Consider the following 20735-nt stretch of genomic DNA (forward strand, 5'->3'; position numbering starts at 1 on the left):
GTTTGAGACAAATTATAATAAAAAATCATGAATTCATTTACAAAAATTGTAATTTTTACTAATCAATATGACACGATAACATGTTATTATAGACACATATCATATGAATTTGGAATTCAATACAAATTTAAATGTGAAGACTATCCAAAATAAAATATATGTTGATCTTAATAAGATTTTAATAAAGACTAGTCAATTGTTTGACTATACAACAACAACAAAAAGTAATGATAATAACATTAAAAAACACATTGTCCATAGAAAAAAAAAAGCTTATAATAATAGTGGTAAATAAGAGATATTTTTAATTTTAATTTTAATTTAACTTAAATATCTTTTTAATCTTTATAATTTGGTATTTTAATATTTTAATCCACAAAATTATTTTAGTCAATATAATTTATATTTTGTTTTAAAAGTTTTATTAAAAAATTGTTATTTTAGTTCTTAAATCATATACGCGTATGAATAATATGCAAAACACTAACGTGAGACTCAATACTCATTTAAACATAAAATAATAATAATAATTGTAACTAAATGATCCAAATAATTTTATGAAAGAAAGAATTCTCAAATTATTGGGAGCAATGATGGTGAAAATTAAGAGAAAATATAGTAATTCGTGTAAGAAAAGAATCTAAGAATTGCGTAAAACACTTTACAACTTGAGCAATCTTTCCATATAAAAAGTACCACCACTAGAGTTGTGTGGCAGAGTAAACAAATAAAGCAATTACATACTTGGTGTTTCATGTGAGACTGAGAGAAAATAGAAAAATGAAAGTTAAAACTTGAATACAAAAATATAGAAATGGGAGGCAATTTATGCGTCACATTTAATTAATATTTTAGAATTAGATTATTTAAAGCCAATTTGTTTAATTTTTATAACTAGTAGGCTCCTAAATCTGAAGAAAGTTGGGTATAATTTTGTCATTGTAAAATTATGGTGACGAAAAGGGCAAAGAGGATGGTCTTTTCGATTGCGTGAAAATGCACGCACAGCATGGAAGGTGGATGGTGATGATAATGCTGTTTTCATAGAATTGAAAAAACTTCATTGTATTTGTTTAATCATAATTGCGACACCGTAAAATATATATAAAAAAAAAGTAGGAAATTAAAGGTAGTTGCAATTCAATGGGTAATGCTAAATGTGAAGACTTTGTTCTCTCCCACCATGCTACCAAATATTGTTGTGGTCAAACGTGGAGGATTTGGCAAATAAATGTCTCCATAATATGTGACTATGAATTAACAAGGGCTATTAATTTCTTTTGTGTTTCTTTCTTATAAGCTTAGATGGTTGTTATTATGGCTATTGCTCCGGTGCCCTCTTATTTGAAGGGGTTTTGGTGTCCCTCAGTACAAAAGTTGGGTTTTTAGGGGCAATAAGGTAAACAATTTACCTTATTGCCCCTAAAAACCCAACTTTTGTACTGAGGGACACCAAAACCCCTTCAAATAAGAGGGTACCGGAGCAATACCCTGTTATTATAATCGTAATTGGTGAAAAGCAAAGTCCAATATAGTTAGGATTAGCGATGAATATTTGATTGAATGGCTTGAATGTTATGAAAGTGACAAAACCATGAGGACTTTTCTTTGCAGTGGTGGGCCCCATCCAATGGAGATTATCTTCTTGCTTGGCTCATGCCAAACATAATTGCATCGTCTCACAATCGCTTTCCTTTGTACTTTGTACTGTGCATCTCTCTTTGCCTCAATAAAAGGGGAAAATTAAATAAATAAATATACATTTATATTTATATATGAAGAAAATTTTATTTACTTTAATATAATGATGTTAAAGTCTACCTTAAATTTTAACCATAAAAAATATAAATATATATTTAATGAAATTAACAAGTCTATGAATAAGTAATATAGCAATGTATTAAGTCCCAATGTTTGCATAAAAAAGAATTAAAGAAGGATTTTATTTTTTATTTTTTATTTATATAATTAACTAGACTTAAAGAAACGTCTACAGTTTGATCAAAACTTAAATATTATATTAATCCTCAAATGTATTCAAATTTAATGTACCTCATTAGAAATAGTAAAAAAGATTAACTGTTCTCACTTTAATGCTCTTTATTGTATACTTTTAAGTTTTTTTTTTTTTTTTTTTACCGAAATTTATTCATATATATTTCAAAATTAAAAGATGATATAAAAAAAAACAAAAGTTAGATGTATGCAAATATTATAATAGTGGCTTTTAATTAAAACAAAACAATCAATTAGTGGTCAAATTGAAGATTTTAAACTTGAGATCGAATATATTTAAATTAAATAAGATTTTAGTCCCTCAATTTTTTAAGATTTTAATTTTTAATTTTTTAAAATGTTTTTTAATTGTTTTTTATTAAATTTTTTGTCTCATAATTAATTTTTAGAATTAAATATCTTTTGTTAAATGTTGATATAACGATTTAACATATCCAACATTTAATATAGCTTAATTATTACGCAGTTGAAACATTAAATATTATCAATTAATCTATGTTTATCAACTAAAAATTCAGGCATATATAAAATTTAATATTACAAAAACCTGTTAAATCAAATTTACGTACTACTTTGATCATCCACTGTAAATAACCTTTAAATCAGCTATCAAGCCCTGGGAGTTGAACGGTTCTGTATAAAATAGAAGGCATGTTTATCTTCTGATTTTTGTATAATTGTAGTCCCTTGCATCCTTACAATTACATACCGTAGAAGCATGATTAAATATATTAAGTTAAGACAATTATTGAGGAAGGTTAGCTTCCGGTGCCACCAATACTTTTGCTCTACAGTTAATAAAACAATTTTAGCTTAAATATGTGTTGAAATGGCCGGTGTGGAAAGGTTGTTTGTGCCATTAATTCTTTATATACTTCAATGTTGGTTAGAATACAATTGATGTAGAAGCCACTTATTTTTTTTAATAATAATTATATGTTGAGACATTTTAAGATGTGATATTGAGAGATTTTATGAGATAAGGATCTTTTTAAGAGTTTTTAGGGGGTTTCTTTGGATAAAAATCTAATTTGATTATAAGGGAAAAAGTATATAAGATTTATTTTGATAATTGAGTATCGTAAACTCATTTATGAGACAACTTAGAGAGATAAACTAGAGAAAGGATTCTAGAATCCTGAGTTTTCCTTTCTTCTTTCTAAACTCAAGGTGCAGAGGTTTTTCTTTTGGTGCTTGAATAGTGATTGGAGACCCTTAACTAAAGATCATCATTGTAGAGGTGTGGTGTAAAGCTTCTTGTTGCTCAGAGTTTGACTTTCATTTCTTCTTCTTCTTCTTCCTCAATTCTCTACAAACTCAAGGTAAGGGAAGTTATAACCTAATTTTTTGATGATCGTTGGATTGTTATGCATGAATTGATTATTGAATTAGTGCAATTATGTTGTTGAAATGCATGATTTTGAAGTTGAGTTGTTGAACTTGGTATAGTCATTTTCAAAAAGAAAATTTGGATGGTTTGTGGTGATCTTTAGTTGCATGTTGTGTTTCTTGTTGAATATAAGTTGTTGGTGGTGTATATATGTTGTTTGGTGCTTTGCATGCTTGAGATTTTTTGGTTTTCAAATGGTTTAAGCCAAATTTGTAGCCTACGAAGTGCAAAACTCACCGTCGTGTCGACATGCTTTCAATTAAAGGTTCTCTATCTTACTCATGATGAGTATAAGATTGGTGGCATCGAGTGTGAAGAAAAAGAATTATCTCGAGTTTAAATGGCATTGAACATGGTTTGAATGGCGTCAAACGTGAGGTGAGAGAATTGACTTTGCCAAGATTTACACTAGGTGTGAAGAGAAAGACTCATCTCTGCTTGGAATGAGGTCAAGCATGGGATTTTGTCATGCCAAATGTGAGGTCCTAGGGGTCACTACCTCATCCTTGTCGACAATGGGTCGAATGGTGAGATAATTTACTCTACTTGGATTTGTGTTGGGTGCCAAAGGAATAACATCGAGCGTGAGGAGAAAGACTCGTCTCTGTTTGGAATGGGGTCAAGCATGGGACTTTATTACAATAGGCATAAGGATTCGGGGGTCACTACCTCATTCATGCTAGGCACGAGTTGAATGATATCAAGCATAAGTGAGGCAATGGACTCGCTACCTCAATGACGTTAGGTGCAAGGTGAATAGCGTCGGGTGTGGGATGCCTTATAATAACTTGTTGTTTACATGATTAATTGGTGAATATGGATAGTTAGATGAATCGATTGCATATTGTATGTTACTAATCAAGGGTGGGGTCTATGTATATTTGTATGGGATAATATATGTAAATGGTTCTATAGTTGAACTATTGAGGTGTATTTGGGTTGTAAATTGATAAATATAGTTAAGATCTATATTCATTGACATGAGATAATGTATATAGATGTATATTGCTAAGGTGTGATGCTAAGAGTGTATTAGGCATGATTTGTTGAATATTGTTGACCGATTGAGGTGTTGATGCTAAGAATGCTAAATACATTTAGACATGTTAATTGATTTAAGACTAGAGGAATGGTGTTTTTGAAAGTTGGATATTCCATTGTGAGGATGTTGGTGTGGTACTTTATGAGCCAAATGTTGAAAAACCTTCCTTTAGTAGTTGTTATCTCTTAGAGTGAATTATTGAGTCTCCTTTATGACCTTAATTAATGTGATACGTGAGTTAGGTTAAGACATATCGACTACAAGTGACTACAATATAGGAGTCAGGTCAACTTAGACTGATTATAATGTGACTAATGTTAATCTATACATGGGTAAGGTCGAGACAAGTGTATAAAGTGACCAGCTAAATGAAGTACAAGGTTAAAAACTTAGTCCCTAACTGAGTACCAAAGGGACGTAATATTTAGAAGGTAGTCAGTGAGCTAAATTTATAAGGGTTAGTGTTGCAAGTTAATGTTAAAGAAAACTCATATCCAAATTGTTCTACCTTGCCAGAAATACTAGACTTCCTAATTTAAGTGACAACATATGAGAAATCATGTTGTTAGGGATTGGTATTTCATTTTGGTTATGAACCTAACAAGTGTAAAAAGGTCGCATTTGTTGGGTAGGATTAATCCACTTAAACTATTCACCTTGTTGTAGAATATCTATGTAGGTGAATGTGTGACGATGCATTAATTGAGATGTATGCATATGATGTGGTGAGATTTGATATTGTTCATATGCTTGTTCTTTATATGGTTGAATGATATTGATGTGATGAAATATGATGTACCTCATGTTATAAGTTGCTTACTTATGTGTGGAATGCCATGTTGAGATGTTTAGTATGTTGTTATGTTGTAAACTATGAGGTGTTATGGGTATGACCTTACATGTTAGTGTTGGTGAGTAGCATAGGTGCTTTCACTTTATATTTATTATATGTTTATTATTTTGAAATCTAACTTATCCTTACATGATTCATAGTGGTTGGATTGCAATGGTCATGTTTATATGAGAGTAATATAAGGATAGTTGAAGGTAGGTTGTAGCTTTTTTGAAGCCATGCAAATGAATGATTTGGAATTGATTTTATTGAATTACTTTAATATAATCGTGTATAAATATTATTTAATTGCTAGTTATAATTTTTATTTTACAATTATAGATTACTATACTTATATATATTGTATAATTATTTTATTTTCCTCGTTGTTTATGCTTATATATATATACGTATTTAATTTGGTACATAGATCTAAGTGATATAATTATATTAATCTGAAGTGTGTATGTTTTTATGTTATTAATGGTGAATTTTGTTAAATATAAAACATAAAGATAAAATGATAAAACTTATTTAATAATCAAATACAGAACTGACATGCAATTTGATTCACAAATAACTTGTCCATAACAAATGATTTCGTATGAAGGATGCCAAAACCTAGAAAAATCCAGCCAATTATTGATTAATCTCCGAGCAGACCTCCAAATTTGTTACTTATTTCACAATAAGTATTAAATGTATTTTAGATTTTCAAAGTATTAAATAATTTATTTTTTATTTAATAGTCTCTTTATAAGGTAATAGGATGATTTGTACGAAAACGAGGTAGGTGATAAAATGTGACTCTCCACGATTTTTTTTTTCTCGAAATAATATTATTTAATATATTTTTTACTTAAATAGTAACTGTGCGAATTTATTTACCAAACTAGTACTGTTTACATTTAGAATAGGTCATTCTGATATTAGAACGAGCCGTTCCAGATTCAAAATTAACACATGATTAGTGAAATCAGAACAGACCGTTCTGAATCCGGAACGGGCCGTTCTGGCCACTTCAGATGGACCAACATATGGAACAATAGATGTGAACACACATTGATGGGTCATCTAATCCAAGACACATTGTTTCAAACATGAGAATACATGGAATGGTACATGACCAATTCCATCTATCCCCTATCTATGCCACCCATCAACAACGAAAGATTTCCACAACATTTGAAACTGGTGCAACTTCCATGCGATCATATGAAGAGACTCATCAGTATGTATCAAATCCTCTACACAACATCATCCCACAAGAAAAATAATTGACAGAAGGCATTTGTTTGCAACAACTTCAGAGGAATTTTTTACAAATTTATTTGGAGTAGATTTTAGAACTCCATCTTCAGCACAATCATACATGCAATCTCTTTACCAACTGGAATTCGCTAATGAACCTAGTAGTTCTTCAACAACGAGTACTTGATGATGAACCAAATCCTTCTGAGCAACAACCTCCACAGCGTAATCTAGGCCGTAACAGACGTCGCCCTCGTTGTGGAACTGAACACCATTACGGAGATTAAAAAACTTATATGATTCACTATATCTTAATGTTATCGTTTTTTTACTTTTAATAAACTATGTCTCTTTATCAATGTAATTTGAATTTTAATGTTATGCATTTTTACTTTTAATGCACTATGTCGCTTATAAACTATTATAATTACATTATTTGGACATATCTTCCTAGTGTGATGTGCAAGTTATTTAGGTTTGTCATTATTAGTCAATAATCTTCATGTCGAAGCTTGCATTGTAGTAGTCATGACACATAGGAAATAGATGGAATTGGTCATGTACCATTCCATGTATTCTCTTGTGTAAAACAATGGGCCTTGCATTGGATGACCCATCAATGTGTGCTTACGTCTACTGTTCCATATATCGACCCATCAGAAGTGGCCAAAACGGCTCGTTTCGGATTCAAAACGTCCCGTTTTAATTTCACTGATCATGTGTTAATATTGAATCTGGAACGGGCCGATCCATTTGTCATGTGTTATTTTTACATCTGAAACGACCCATTCTGATATCAGAACGGTCCGTTCTAAACGTGAACAGTAAATATTGCTAGTTTGATAAATAAATTCGCACAATTATTATTTGGATAATTTTTTTAAAATAATATTATTTTGGTAAAAGAATGCGACTCTCCACCGTGTGAAGGCATTTGGCATTTAGGGTATGACCGTCCATATATGCGGAAATGAGAGATTAAAGCACGTGCTAATCCCAGCACATATAATATGAATCACGTGGAAGAGTGAAATGGGGGTGAGTCCCGAAGCACCATATGATATAAGAAAGTGGATCCTTGGCTTCAATAATTCAACACTAACAGTAACACGCACTACTACTCCCTCCTTCGCTTCCGAGTTCCAACAATGGCAGATAATTCGACGCAAGGAAGCACCACCCTCTTTTCTCCTTACAAGATGGCAAAATTCAACCTCTCTCACAGGTCACTTGATAAATCTATTCGATTTTACTCACAAAACATGAGCGATCTGAATTAATTATGGTTTTGTGTAGAGTGGTATTGGCTCCCATGACCCGATGCAGAGCCTTGAACGGAATTCCACGCGCAGCGCTGGGCGAATACTACGCTCAAAGATCAACACCAGGTGGATTTCTCATCAGCGAAGGCACCTTGATCTCTCCCTCTGCTCCTGGGTCGGTACTCTTCCTAATCTCTATTCCTTTTTCTTTTTTAATTTAACTGCTACGCACGTGATAATTGATACGATTTTTTTGTTTTCACGATTTGTAATTATTAAATTAAGAGATTAATTATTCATTGCAAGTCTGTAACACTAGACACTAGTCAATCGATAAAACATTCATTCCCCGTGTATGAACGCTCAACGCGACACTCTTTCTTTTTTGTACTGAAATTGAACGGTCAAACAACGCGTCCTACGGTCTTCCACGTGCTGCTCGTGTTTTTTGCGTATTCCGTAACCTAACCTACACGGCTACAACCCCCATTTACTCTTTTTTTTTTATTTTACAAAAATATTCTAATAAATATGTATATATTGCCAAACACTCCACAAGCATGAATTTCTCTTGTATATTTATATGATTTTATTTAAGAAGGAAGCGTATAAATATCCTAAATACACGCCACAAACTTATTTCTATTTCGTTCAATGGGGTTTAATTGGGGTGATAATAACAGTCTCTTCCCCCTCCCCGAAAAAAAAAGAGTAGGGTGGATCACGTGTTACGTGTATGAAACGAATAGGCAAAAACTGAGAAATATTATGCTGTTCTTATACATAAAATCCAATTAATTATTTTATCGAGACTAATTTATCGAAATTAAGAAAAATAATTACTTTTTTTACACCGGTAGTTACCTAATAATATATATATATATATATATACAATAAATTTATTGTATATATATAAAAATTATCTTTATACTTTTTTCTTTTTCGTAATTAATATTTATAGGGCATGTTCAATAATAGTTTTTCTCTTTTAATTAATATGAATTTTATATAAAAAAATTATAATTAAAATAGGGATATTTTAGTTTAAAGATAACTAATATATGAAGTAACTTGAATTGAGTCTTTATAAACAAGCAAGTGTTTTAATTCTTTTTTATCTATCAGAGTTATAATGTTTGTACCAAGATTTGAACCAAAGACCCTATATATTTTACTTTACATTCCACCATAAGGCCAACCCTAGTGATTTACTAGTGTTTTAAGTTGAATTTTATAAATACAATTAGAGATAATAATAAGTAATATAATAATAATAATAATAATAATAATAATAATAATAATAATAATAGAAGAAAGAGACACTCTATGTCTTTATTTGGAAAAAAATATAAAAGAAATAAATTATAAAAATTATATATTAGTGGGTAGTTAATCAAAAAGTGCATGTAGTTTGTAGAGTAATTTAAGTAGTGATTAGAAAGGTAATAATTCAAAATAATAAATATTTTTATTAAGATTTATTATAAAAATATTGAAAATATTAAATATTATATTTTTAAAAAGATTTTTTTTTAAAATTTGTAATCGTCATGCATTGAATAATGATTAATAAAACCGTAAAGAAGGAATGAATTTTGTACTTACCTAATACTTATTTCTTTGTAATTAAATTTCTTCATTTAGTTTTTTTTTTAAGGTGTGATTTGTTTGGTGATTAGCAAGTAGTAATATGGAAGTGGTGGTTTTGATGATATGCAGATTTCCCCATGTGCCTGGAATATATTCAGATGAACAAGTGGAGGCGTGGAGAAGTGTAGTGGATGCCGTGCATGATAAAGGCAGCATTATCTTCTGTCAACTTTGGCATGTTGGCCGTGCATCTCATCCAGGTATATAAAGTGCATTCCCCTTTTTTCCTCATGTGCCACCAATTTCAGTGTTCATTTTGGGTCCTACTCCTTTAGTATGTGTTGACTATCAAAAACTTACCCAAAAAAAAAAAAAAAACTTAAGTGTAGTTTCTTAGATTTTTTAATAATTTAAATTGAAATAATTCTGAAATTTTGTTTCGATAATCTTTTTTAACTACATGCAAACTTTTTATTACACTGATTCACTTTAGATGACCAAAAAGATTTAGTTCAGTTGGTTTATTAACTATATGTAAACTTTTATTACACTGATTCACTTTAGATGATCAATAAGATTTAGCTCGGTTGGTTTAGTGTGTGCTAATTGTTATAAGCTTTTTAGTATCAGTTTAATTTTGATAGATAAAAAAATTCACATGAGCAAATTGTTAATGTTTTTACATTTTGGCATAGCTGATTTTAATGAACTGCACCGGAAATTATGATATGTTGAATTTACATTTACTTATCAGTTCTTTCTGTTTGTTCAGTAATTTTGCACATTCAATTACTTGTGAAACAGTGTATCAGCCTGGTGGGGCTCCACCCATTTCGTCCACTAGTAAACCCATATCAGCGAGGTGGAGGATTCTCCTGCCCGATGGGTCCTACGGCGTGTATCCTGAGCCTCGTGCACTTGCCACTTCTGAGATACCTGAAATAGTGCAACATTATCGCCAAGCAGCAATTAATGCAATTCGAGCTGGTTAGTTTGTTTCACTTCTTAAATTCTTACTATTAGGTTTTTAAAATCACAATGACCAATGACTTTAATACTAAGTAGTCTCAATTAAGATTATGTTAATGTATGGGTTGAAATTAGAGCCGTGGGCAGGGACCCGTGGGCCAACCCGGCCCACCTTGAAAACGGGCCGGGCCGGGCCAAAAAAATTGAAGTTTTATAGTAGGTGAGTATATCTCAACCAGGCCCACTTTGACCCGGTCCATCCGAGCTAAACCCGTGGTGGGCCGGGTAGCCCACCAACCCACCATTTTTTTTGCAACAAAAATTTAAGCATGATTTGTAGTTAATTTTGTATGATGGATATTGAAAATTTTTTATTTTAGACTTTCATCATGATTTGTATTTAATTTTGTATGATGAATTATGACTTGTGACTATTAATGATGTTAATTTTATGACTATTATGTTAATTTATAATTAATTTAAAATTTTAAAATTTGTTGATAATTTTTTTTTAAATTTTTGGTGGGCTGGTGAGCTGACCCGTATAACCCACCAACCCGTGGTAGGCCGGGCCGGGCCAAATTTTTTTAAATAATCAAAAGTGAGCTGGGTTGGGTTGACTCGTTTTTAAAGTGGGTCAAGGTGGGCCGGCCCACATGGGCCAGGTTGGCCCGTTTTGACAGCTCTAGTTGAAATGCAAGTGCTGTCTTTTTTTAGTTCGTCGTTACGAGATTATGTAAATGTATTATTGAGAAAATTAAACTTTTATATCGATTAGATAATTAAATAATATATAAGATTAGAAATTAAATAATTAAATAATATATAAGTAAAAAGTAATCTAACAAAATTAGCTTGTAAGGTGAGGATTATTTTTTACTTATATATTATTTAATTGTCTAATCTCTAATCAATGTGAGACTAAAAATCTATGATAGTTCTAATACCATCTAAGAATAGTGGATTTAAGCCTAACTTAATTCTACAAAAATCGGTCTGTAAGGTGAGAGTTGTTTTTTATTTATATATTATTTAATTGTCTAATCTCTAGTTGATGTGAGACTTGAATTGTTGCTTTTCACTTATATATTATTTAATTATCTAATCTTTAGTCGATATGAGACTTGGATTTTTACTGATATATATACATGATCTGCTTCCCTTACCTGATCTATTTTTCTTATGATGTCTAAGAAAATAAATGGAAGAGACAATGATGTGATGAAATTCTGAATTTTACGGTATATTTCTATTCTAAATAATATTTTTTAAAAATTAGTATCTTTTAAAATATAAATAATATATTAGAGATTTGAATTTGAAAATTTAAATCGTTTTCTCAATAATTTTTTTTAATTAAATTTTTTTAATTTGATCTTCTTGTTGTCATGGGTATTGGAATCGTCACACGTCAATTTTCAACATTCAATTAATAGGTCACCAGGTTCTATGAACCACGAGTTCTGATACCATTGTGGAAATAACAAATCTTCTTTTATTTTATACATAATAATGACAAGAAACACATTAAAACAACAAAATAAATAAATAAAAAAGATCACACAAACTTATTTAAGGTGGTTTGGTTTCTCGTGCTTATATGTCTACAAAGATGTTCATTATCTATCAAAATGTATTACAAATATATTTGAAAATCTTACTTTTAAATTTTGTGGGTGAAACTTGAAAATTCCTTCTTCACAAGTCTTATGAGTAAAACTTGGAAATCCTTCCTAACAAGTTTTTTGGCGAAACTTGAAAACTTTTATTCACAAGTTTTCTGGTGAAATTTGAAAATCCTCTATCAAATTTTTTTTGACAAAACTTAAAAACCCTTCTTCGTATAATCTTCTTTCACATTTAAGGCGGTGACCCCTTTATAAGCCGAATATTTTTTCTCATCACAAGAGTTTTTATTAATTGACATAACATTCTAATCTTAAAAAAAAAAACAAATCTCTAAAATAAATAAAATATATTTCAATTCTATACAATATCTTAAAAAAATCAAATTTTTTTAAAATTTAAATAATATTTTAGAGATTTGAATTTGAAAATTTAAATTATTTTTCTAATAATTTTTAATTCTCTTCTCCTTTCATTTTTTAATGAATTCATAATAGATTCCCATTTCAATTCCAAGTGAAAGATAAGTGAATTTGAGCTATCGATGCATCTTAGTGTTATGTTCTAGGCACAAAATGTCGCACAATGCTTCAGTGAACTTCACAATACAAGAGAAATAACTACAACATTACAGACTTATGGTGTGGGTTAGTTTTGTGATGCTTTGCAGAGTTTGTCTCTCAAGTAAAAGTTTTGTTTCGAAGCTGTGAAATAGTGACCTACTATTTCTAATAAGCTAATGCTTTCTTTTAAATTTCTAGCCAGTTTCGGAGCAGCTGGATGGAGATTAGTTAGTCCAGATCTATTTCTGTGGATTTATTTAGCTTACCAGCTTGTGCTTGTGTTTTTTTGTTTTTTTTTATTTATAAATGGAATACAATTTAAACCGGTGTTTAACGTTTTGTTTTCATATGATGAAGACAGAAAAACTTTACCATTATTTGTTATTATTTGGCTATTATTAGTATTAAGGCATAAGATGAAATGTGACATCCAGGTTTTGATGGAATCGAGATACATGGTGCACATGGGTATCTCATTGATCAATTCTTAAAGGATGGAATCAATGATCGAACAGATGAATATGGAGGATCACTAGCAAACCGGTGCAGGTTCCTAATGCAGGTGGTTCAAGCTGTTGTTTCTGCAATTGGAGCTGAAAGAGTTGCTATAAGAATTTCACCAGCTATTGATCACCTTGATGCCATTGACTCTGACCCACTTGGGCTAGGCCTAGCAGTGGTTGAGAGACTCAACAATTTCCAGAAAGAGCTTGGCAGAAAACTCACTTATCTTCATGTTACTCAGCCTCGATACACAGCTTATGGCCAAACCGAGTCAGGTAGACCTGGCAGTGAAGAGGAGGAAGCTCATTTGATGCAGAACTTGAGAAGGACTTATGAGGGAACATTCATGTGCAGTGGTGGTTTTACTAGGAAATTAGGAATGGAAGCTGTGGCTGAAGGACATGCTGACTTGGTATCCTATGGTCGTCTTTTCATCTCCAATCCAGACTTGGTTTTAAGGCTCAAGCATAATGAACCTCTAACCAAGTATAACAGGAAGACATTCTACACCCAGGATCCTGTTATAGGATACACAGATTATCCTTTCCTTAGCAAAGAAAGTGAGACAAAGGACCCAAGGGCACGCCTTTAAGTAACTGTAATGTCTTTTGGTTTTCTGAATTTTGATAGTCATATGTATAATTGGAGCTTCCCAATCTAAAGTGAATGTCTTTGTTATGAAAAATTGCCTTGTATACTTTATACCCCCAATATCGTCTGACATAATTTCTTTGGCCTGCATAGTTATCTATATTGCCTGCACACGGCATCTATGTACTTATGGTTGAATTACTTTGTATAATAATTTTAATTTTAATACAATATCTGCCTGTCCCTTCTTAATATAGTGAATTATATTTATTTTTTTTTTGGATTAAAATTCTTATTTGGTCTTTTATAATATTTTTTTGTTTCAATTTTGTTTCACTTTAATTTTTTGTTTCAATTTGGTCCTTAATAATTTAAATTATTGTAATTTGGGACTTCTATCCAAATGATTTAAATGGAGTTAACTGTTGGCTAGGTGGATGCCACGTAGATGCATAGGTGGACGCCAAATCTCATGAATACACCTGGAACCAGAATGATCCGTTCTGCATGCACATGTTATGTGTTAATTTTGCAATTGGAACGGGCCGTTCCAAATGTAAATTTAACACACCATGAGTGCATCAAAACGGCCCGTTCTGGTTCAGAACGGACCGTTCTGGTTTTAGAACAGGTTGTTCTGGATTCAGAACAGCCCTTTCCAGAACGTCAACTTCATGCATGCATTGACCAAAATGTCGCACTGTTATTCAAAAATTGAAAATAAAAATTCATAACATATCATAAATTCAAAGACAGAAACATGGTTCAGAAACTGAAAACAAAAATTCAAAACATAACATATACTAAAAAAGTTCAAAGAAATTACTGAGAAAGGAAATCATCAGGGTAACGCTGAAAGGAAATCATCTGGGTAACGCTGAAAGGAAATCATCTGGGTAACGCTGGAAGGAAATCCTAAACCACAAAAATTCAGGTTGTACCTCCTCAAGAATAGATTGTTATTGTTGGGGTACATCGTCAATGACTTTAAGGGGAAATATCGTTTCGTTTCATCCTTGACTGTATAGTGTCAATTTGGTAGTAAGTGGTTCACTCCAGTTTGATTAACAATTAAATAAAACCTGCTACCATTATCCTTAGTGATACACTGCATCGTCCTTAATAATACACTGTATAGCCCAAATGTTTAGCAATTGAAGTTATCAATCCCCATTGACAATATTACCAAATCTAGTGTTTGAAATGCTTTGTACCTTGGGTCTTTTTTCTTGCACGATTCACAACGTGAACGGTAGGCATTGACCATTCTGGAACTAGAACGGCTCGTTCTGGTTACACTACTGGTGTGTAAATTTGGCATCTAGAACGACCCGTTCCATGTACAAAATTTACACACCAAGAGTGCAACCAGAAAGGGCCGTTCTGGTTTCAGAACAGACCGTTCTGGTTCCAGGTGTATTCAAGAAATTTAGCATCCATCTACGTGGCATCCACCTAGCATCCATGACCAACAGTTAACCCCATTTAAATCATTTGGACGGAAGTACCAAATTGCAATAATTTAAATTATTGGGAACCAAATTGAAATAAAAAATTAAAGTGGGAATAAATTAAAAAAAAAATATTATAAGAGACCAAATAAAGATTTTAACATTATATTTAAATGAATTTTGATCGAATATTGAATTTATTATTTAAATAGTAGTAAATTTAAAAATTATATTAGACAACTCGTAAAAACACTATATATTATAAATATGGCTTCAACATTATAAAATATCATATATTTTTTACTGAATAAAATATCATATTTAAAATATTTGACATTATTCGATATAAGCGGAGACAATGAAGACTATGATACGAAATTGAATTTACTTGTCATTAAAGCTCAAACTTAATAGTTGAAAATTGAAATCTCATAGTCAAAACCTAATAATAAAAGTAAAAAAATAATAAGATATTAATTTAGTCAAATAAATCGACTTAATTCGGTGTTAGAGATTCAAAATATGAAATCTAAACCAATTATAATTTCTTTCAATTAAGTCTGGATCATTACGTCAACAAAAGTTTGAGATTCAAAATATGAAATCTAAACCAATTCGAATCTTTCTTTCAATTAATTAAGTCTGGATCATTACTTCAGCAAAAGTTTGAGATTCAAAATATGAAATCTAAACCAATTCGAATTTTTCTTTCAATTAAGTTTGGAACATTACTTCAAAGAAAGTCAAACTTTGATACTAAAAAAAACAAGTGCACTGAATTTGAGGTCAGGCTGCCTCCTCAGAAAGGGAAAGATGAGGAATGAAATACTTTCTTTCTACCTTCACCAATAGCTCCGTACATGAATATAAAGTGCTGATCCTAAAGATTCACTAGGACAGGTGGCACACAGGCCCAAATAGCATAATAATAAAATCCTAACCAACTCCTTCTAGAATGATTCAAAAGCAACAATATTAAATAAAAGGGACCAAACGGTCAAAACACTAATGGTGAATGAAATCATCCCATCCAGCTGGCTTCTTTGACACCCTTTTAGGCCTTCTTTCATCCTCCACAATGGCATGCGTATCAATACTTTCCCCATCGACAAAGACCTTGTCCTCAAGGTCATAAATCAACTTGAGTTCGTCCCACTTCTCCCAAGAAGTATCATCCGGAGATAGTCCATGCCACTGAACTAGAGCCATAATGGTGAATGAAATCATCCCATCCAGCTGGCTTCTTTGACACCCTTTTAGGCCTTCTTTCATCCTCCACAATGGCATGCGTATCAATACTTTCCCCATCGACAAAGACCTTGTCCTCAAGGTCATAAATCAACTTGAGTTCGTCCCACTTCTCCCAAGAAGTATCATCCGGAGATAGTCCATGCCACTGAACTAGAGCCATGCGGGTAGGAGTGCCATCCAAGGTCACTGTCTTCAAATCCAGTACAGCTAAAGGTGAGACTAGGGGGCTGTTTTCCCAAGAAGCAGGCGGCAGAAGGTCAATGTGAGAGGGAACTGGGCCTTCATGTTGTTTCAGCATGGAACAATGGAAGACGTCATGGATTTTGGATGATGAAGGCAGCTCTAGTCTGTAAGCCACGGGGCCGATGCGCTCTAGAACTTTGTAAGGACCATAAAAACGCTTGGCAAGTTTGTGATACTTGTGGCCAGACACGGAAACCTGTTTGTAAGGCTGTAATTTCAGATAAACCCATGTCCCTACGTCAAAACTCAAGTCCCTTCGCCTTGAATCAGCAACCTTCTTCATGCGACTCTGCGCCTTAAGCAAATTACGGCGTAGAATAGCCAATATTTCCTCCCTGGAGGAAAGGACAGCATCACAACCAGCATTCACTGAAGTACCTTCGATATATGTGGGTAATGTTGGCGGGGGTCTCCCATAAACTACTTCAAAGGGAGTCAATCCGGAACCTGAATGCAGAGAAGTATTATAATGGTATTCTGCCCAAGGAAGGTACTTGAACCAATGATTAGGCTTGTGGTGAACAAATGCGCGCAAGTATTGCTCAATGGTTCGATTCATTACTTCGGTTTGCCCATCCGTTTGAGGATGATAGGAAGAACTCATGCGAAGGAGCGTGCCACTGAACTTGAACAGATCGGACCAAAACTTGCTAATGAAAATTGGGTCTCTATCGGAGACTATGCTCTTGGGTATTCCATGATGTTTACACACCATTGAGACAAACAGCTCTGCTACTTTATAAGCCGTGAAACCCGAATGCAAAGCCCCCAAATGTACTGCCTTTGAAAATCGGTCCACCACTACAAATAACACTGTGTAACCGTGTGATGGAGGAAGTCCTGTTATGAAATCCAGTGAAATATCCTCCCAAACAGCAGAAGGAATGGGCAATGGATGTAGGAGTCCTCCCGGTCTAGCAGTACTGTACTTGGTCTGTTGACACACAACACACTGAGAAACAAATTCCTTGGTGTCCTTGGCCATAGATCCCCAGAAAAAATTTGCACTGATCCTTCCTAGAGTTTTGCTAACCCCAGCATGCCCCCCTACTGGAGTTTCATGAAACTCACGCAGCAACAATGGGATGAATTTGGACTTACTGCTAATCCAAATTTTCCCCTTAAACAGAAGCAAGCCATCACGCCAACGAAATTGAGGGTAAGTGGAAGGATCCGAAATTACCTTATCCCACATAAGAATAAAATCAGGATCGAACAATTGAGCTTTCTTTAACTCATTCAAGAACACAATCTGTGGATATTTGTAAGGGCGAACATTGACTGGATGCGAATTCGGGACCAGAGGAATCGCATGATCAGTGCGCCTTGATGGAGGCAAGGAGGTGGGTTCAGAGAAAAGACGTGAGAAATTGGAGAGTAACTCTTGTACCTGTGGATGAGGGTGAACAGGGAATGAACTTGGTGATGATGCTGGCCTTACTACCAACGAAAAGAACTGAGCCGTAGGTTCAGCACGCACAACCCGTTTTAATTGGTGCAAGGAAAGAGAGGTGGGCTGCAATCCAGAATCCCCCTTCAACTCCACAATGGAATTATTGAATTCAAATTTCATAGTGAGTGCTTGGTAGTCCATTAGGATTGGCCCTAACTGCTTCAACCACTGAGCCCTAAGGACCACATCAGATCCGCCCATATCCAACACATAGAGAGCAAGGTTGAAGGAGTGGCCCTGAATATGAAGGTCCACTGATGAACAAACCCATGCGCAAGACAGTTCCTCTCCACTCCCTACTAGGACTTTAAGTGGTGGTGTAGGGGATTGGGCCAGGCCCAAACGAAGTGCTACTCCTCTTTGAATGAAATTGTGTGTACTGCCTCCATCCACCAATACACGGACTGGGTGGTTTGCAATGCTACCCAATAGACGAAGTGTTTCCGGGGCGCCAGTACCGGAAAGAGCATGCAAGCTGATTTGGGCCAGGGAACCCAATAATTCCTCAATCGGGGTGTCCAAACCCGGATCCGGATCCGGAAGTAATGGATCTGAGGTAGTGCCAGTGGGTGTGTCATCATCCTCAGAGATGAGAAGAAAGAAACGAGCGGGGCAACGGTGAGAGCGTGAATGCTTCTGATCACAATTAAAGCACAACCCCTTCTCACGACGATCTGCCATCTCAGCCTCGGTCAACTGGCGGAAACGAGTTTTTGGAGCAGGAGTGGGCAACAAAGGGGGAGCTCGTGGCGGTGCGGCTGTTGGTTGTTGCGGTGGTGGTGCGGATGTGATGGTGCGGGTTAGAAGTGGAGCTGGCCAAGATGAGGCTGGTCTAGGGCGCTGGAAGCGAGAGAGATCAGAAAGCCTTTCCTCTTGCAAACGAGCCAAACCCACCGCCGTGGCCAGAGATTGAGGTTGCTGTGCTATCACTTCCCGGCGAATCTCCGGCTTCAAACCGGAAAGGAAGCAACTCAGGAGGAATGGCGGTGACAACCCCGTGACCCGGTTAGCCGTAGCCTCAAAATCTGTGAGGTAAGAAGAAACAGAGGAAGTTTGGGTTAGCTTAAAAAGTTTACCTCTAGGATCTTCGAATGCAGTGGGGGCAAACCGAGCTTCCAAAGCTTGAAGAAGGTGAGTCCAAGAAAGGATCTGGCCATTCCGGTACATCCATTGAAACCAAGCCAAAGCAGCACCATCAAGATAAAAGGAAGCCACAGTAATACGTTCTTCTTCCGGTGTGTTGTGGTAGTCGAAGAACTGAGAGATCTTGAAGATCCACCCCACTGGATCAGTACCATCAAAACGGGGAACATCCAACTTCAGAAAGTGGCGCTGGGAGGAAGTGTTATCTGAGGAGTGGATGAGACGAGGGGAAGAAGGAGTAGAGGTGTGGTGAGATTCCATAGTGGAAAGCCTAGTGTGGAAATCAGCCATTTGAGTAGAGAAAATGGCCATTTGAGAAAGCATTTCATCAACTTTATCTGAGAGACTTTTGGAACGTGTACCCTCAGCCATGGAAAATGCAATGAAAGCACCAAATGATACTAAAAAAAACAAGTGCACTGAATTTGAGGTCAGGCTGCCTCCTCAGAAAGGGAAAGATGAGGAATGAAATACTTTCTTTCTACCTTCACCAATAGCTCCGTACATGAATATAAAGTGCTGATCCTAAAGATTCACTAGGACAGGTGGCACACAGGCCCAAATAGCATAATAATAAAATCCTAACCAACTCCTTCTAGAATGATTCAAAAGCAACAATATTAAATAAAAGGGACCAAACGGTCAAAACACTAATGGTGAATGAAATCATCCCATCCAGCTGGCTTCTTTGACACCCTTTTAGGCCTTCTTTCATCCTCCACAATGGCATGCGTATCAATACTTTCCCCATCGACAAAGACCTTGTCCTCAAGGTCATAAATCAACTTGAGTTCGTTCCACTTCTCCCAAGAAGTATCATCCGGAGATAGTCCATGCCACTGAACTAGAGCCATAATGGTGAATGAAATCATCCCATCCAGCTGGCTTCTTTGACACCCTTTTAGGCCTTCTTTCATCCTCCACAATGGCATGCGTATCAAACTTACACATATAATGACAGAGAGTGAATGTCTTTCAAAACAAAATTAATAAACGTATTAATATATATAATTAATACATTCATTATTTTTAAGAAAACTCCTTTAGAAAAAAATACTCGATGCACCATTTTACACAATCATTGTCAAAAAAATTCATATATAATAAATTTATTGTTTAAAAAATATTACTTAAAATTCATGCTTACCATAATGTGTAACTGGTTAACGATACATAACTATATGTCTTGAAAAGTTACTGCAATTTTTCTTCTAAATTAATTCTTAAAAGTTAATGATACATAAAATAAAACATGTTCATTTTAAAGGTTTCGTGTTTAGATTAGTAGTTTGTATGTTTTATAGATATAAACTAAACATTTTCTAGTTACAACAAAAATGCATCAATACTTCCATTGTTGTCACATGTTTGCTTCTCTAACACAATTTCTTGCTGCATGTAATATAGTAAGTAAAATAAAATTAAAAAAAATAAAATCAACACATGTGCATCCGCATGGATTATTGCTAATAATTTTACATTGTGAGCTCATATTCATTAAACTCTTTTCTCTAAATGTGTTTGATCAAAAACCTTTTGAAAAAGGAAAAAAAAAAAA

General features: G+C 34.0%; 2 protein-coding genes across 2 annotated transcripts; one reads left to right on the top strand and one right to left on the bottom strand.

Annotated features, from left to right (window-relative positions):
- The first annotated feature begins 7558 nt into the window (after positions 1–7558).
- On the top strand, positions 7559–13888 carry LOC109807922 (12-oxophytodienoate reductase 3). The gene is made up of 5 exons (XM_020370652.3): positions 7559–7756; positions 7828–7968; positions 9513–9643; positions 10188–10370; positions 12976–13888. Exons 1-5 carry the CDS (start codon positions 7680–7682, stop codon positions 13635–13637), a joined length of 1194 nt encoding a protein of 397 aa, XP_020226241.1. The 5' UTR covers positions 7559–7679; the 3' UTR covers positions 13638–13888.
- A 2370-nt stretch (positions 13889–16258) lies between these two features.
- LOC145958155 (uncharacterized) lies at positions 16259–19549 on the bottom strand. Its single transcript, XM_083074640.1, has one exon. The coding sequence runs from the start codon at positions 19547–19549 to the stop codon at positions 16259–16261; it is 3291 nt and encodes a 1096-aa protein (XP_082930766.1).
- Positions 19550–20735: the final 1186 nt, after the last annotated feature.

Source organism: Cajanus cajan, chromosome 5, assembly GCF_000230855.2.
Source record: "Cajanus cajan strain Asha chromosome 5, NIPB_CcT2T_4, whole genome shotgun sequence".
Taxonomy (NCBI): domain Eukaryota; kingdom Viridiplantae; phylum Streptophyta; class Magnoliopsida; order Fabales; family Fabaceae; genus Cajanus; species Cajanus cajan.

Excerpts from the sequence above, each read along its gene's own strand:
- LOC145958155 (XM_083074640.1), bottom strand. The coding sequence starts at position 19,549 with ATGGCTGAGGGTACACGTTCCAAAAGTCTCTCAGATAAAGTTGATGAA.
- LOC109807922 (XM_020370652.3), top strand. The coding sequence starts at position 7,680 with ATGGCAGATAATTCGACGCAAGGAAGCACCACCCTCTTTTCTCCTTAC. Across the intron at positions 9,644-10,187 it reads TGGCCGTGCATCTCATCCAG|TGTATCAGCCTGGTGGGGCT; the intron begins GTATATAAAGTG and ends CTTGTGAAACAG. Across the intron at positions 10,371-12,975 it reads AATTAATGCAATTCGAGCTG|GTTTTGATGGAATCGAGATA; the intron begins GTTAGTTTGTTT and ends TGTGACATCCAG.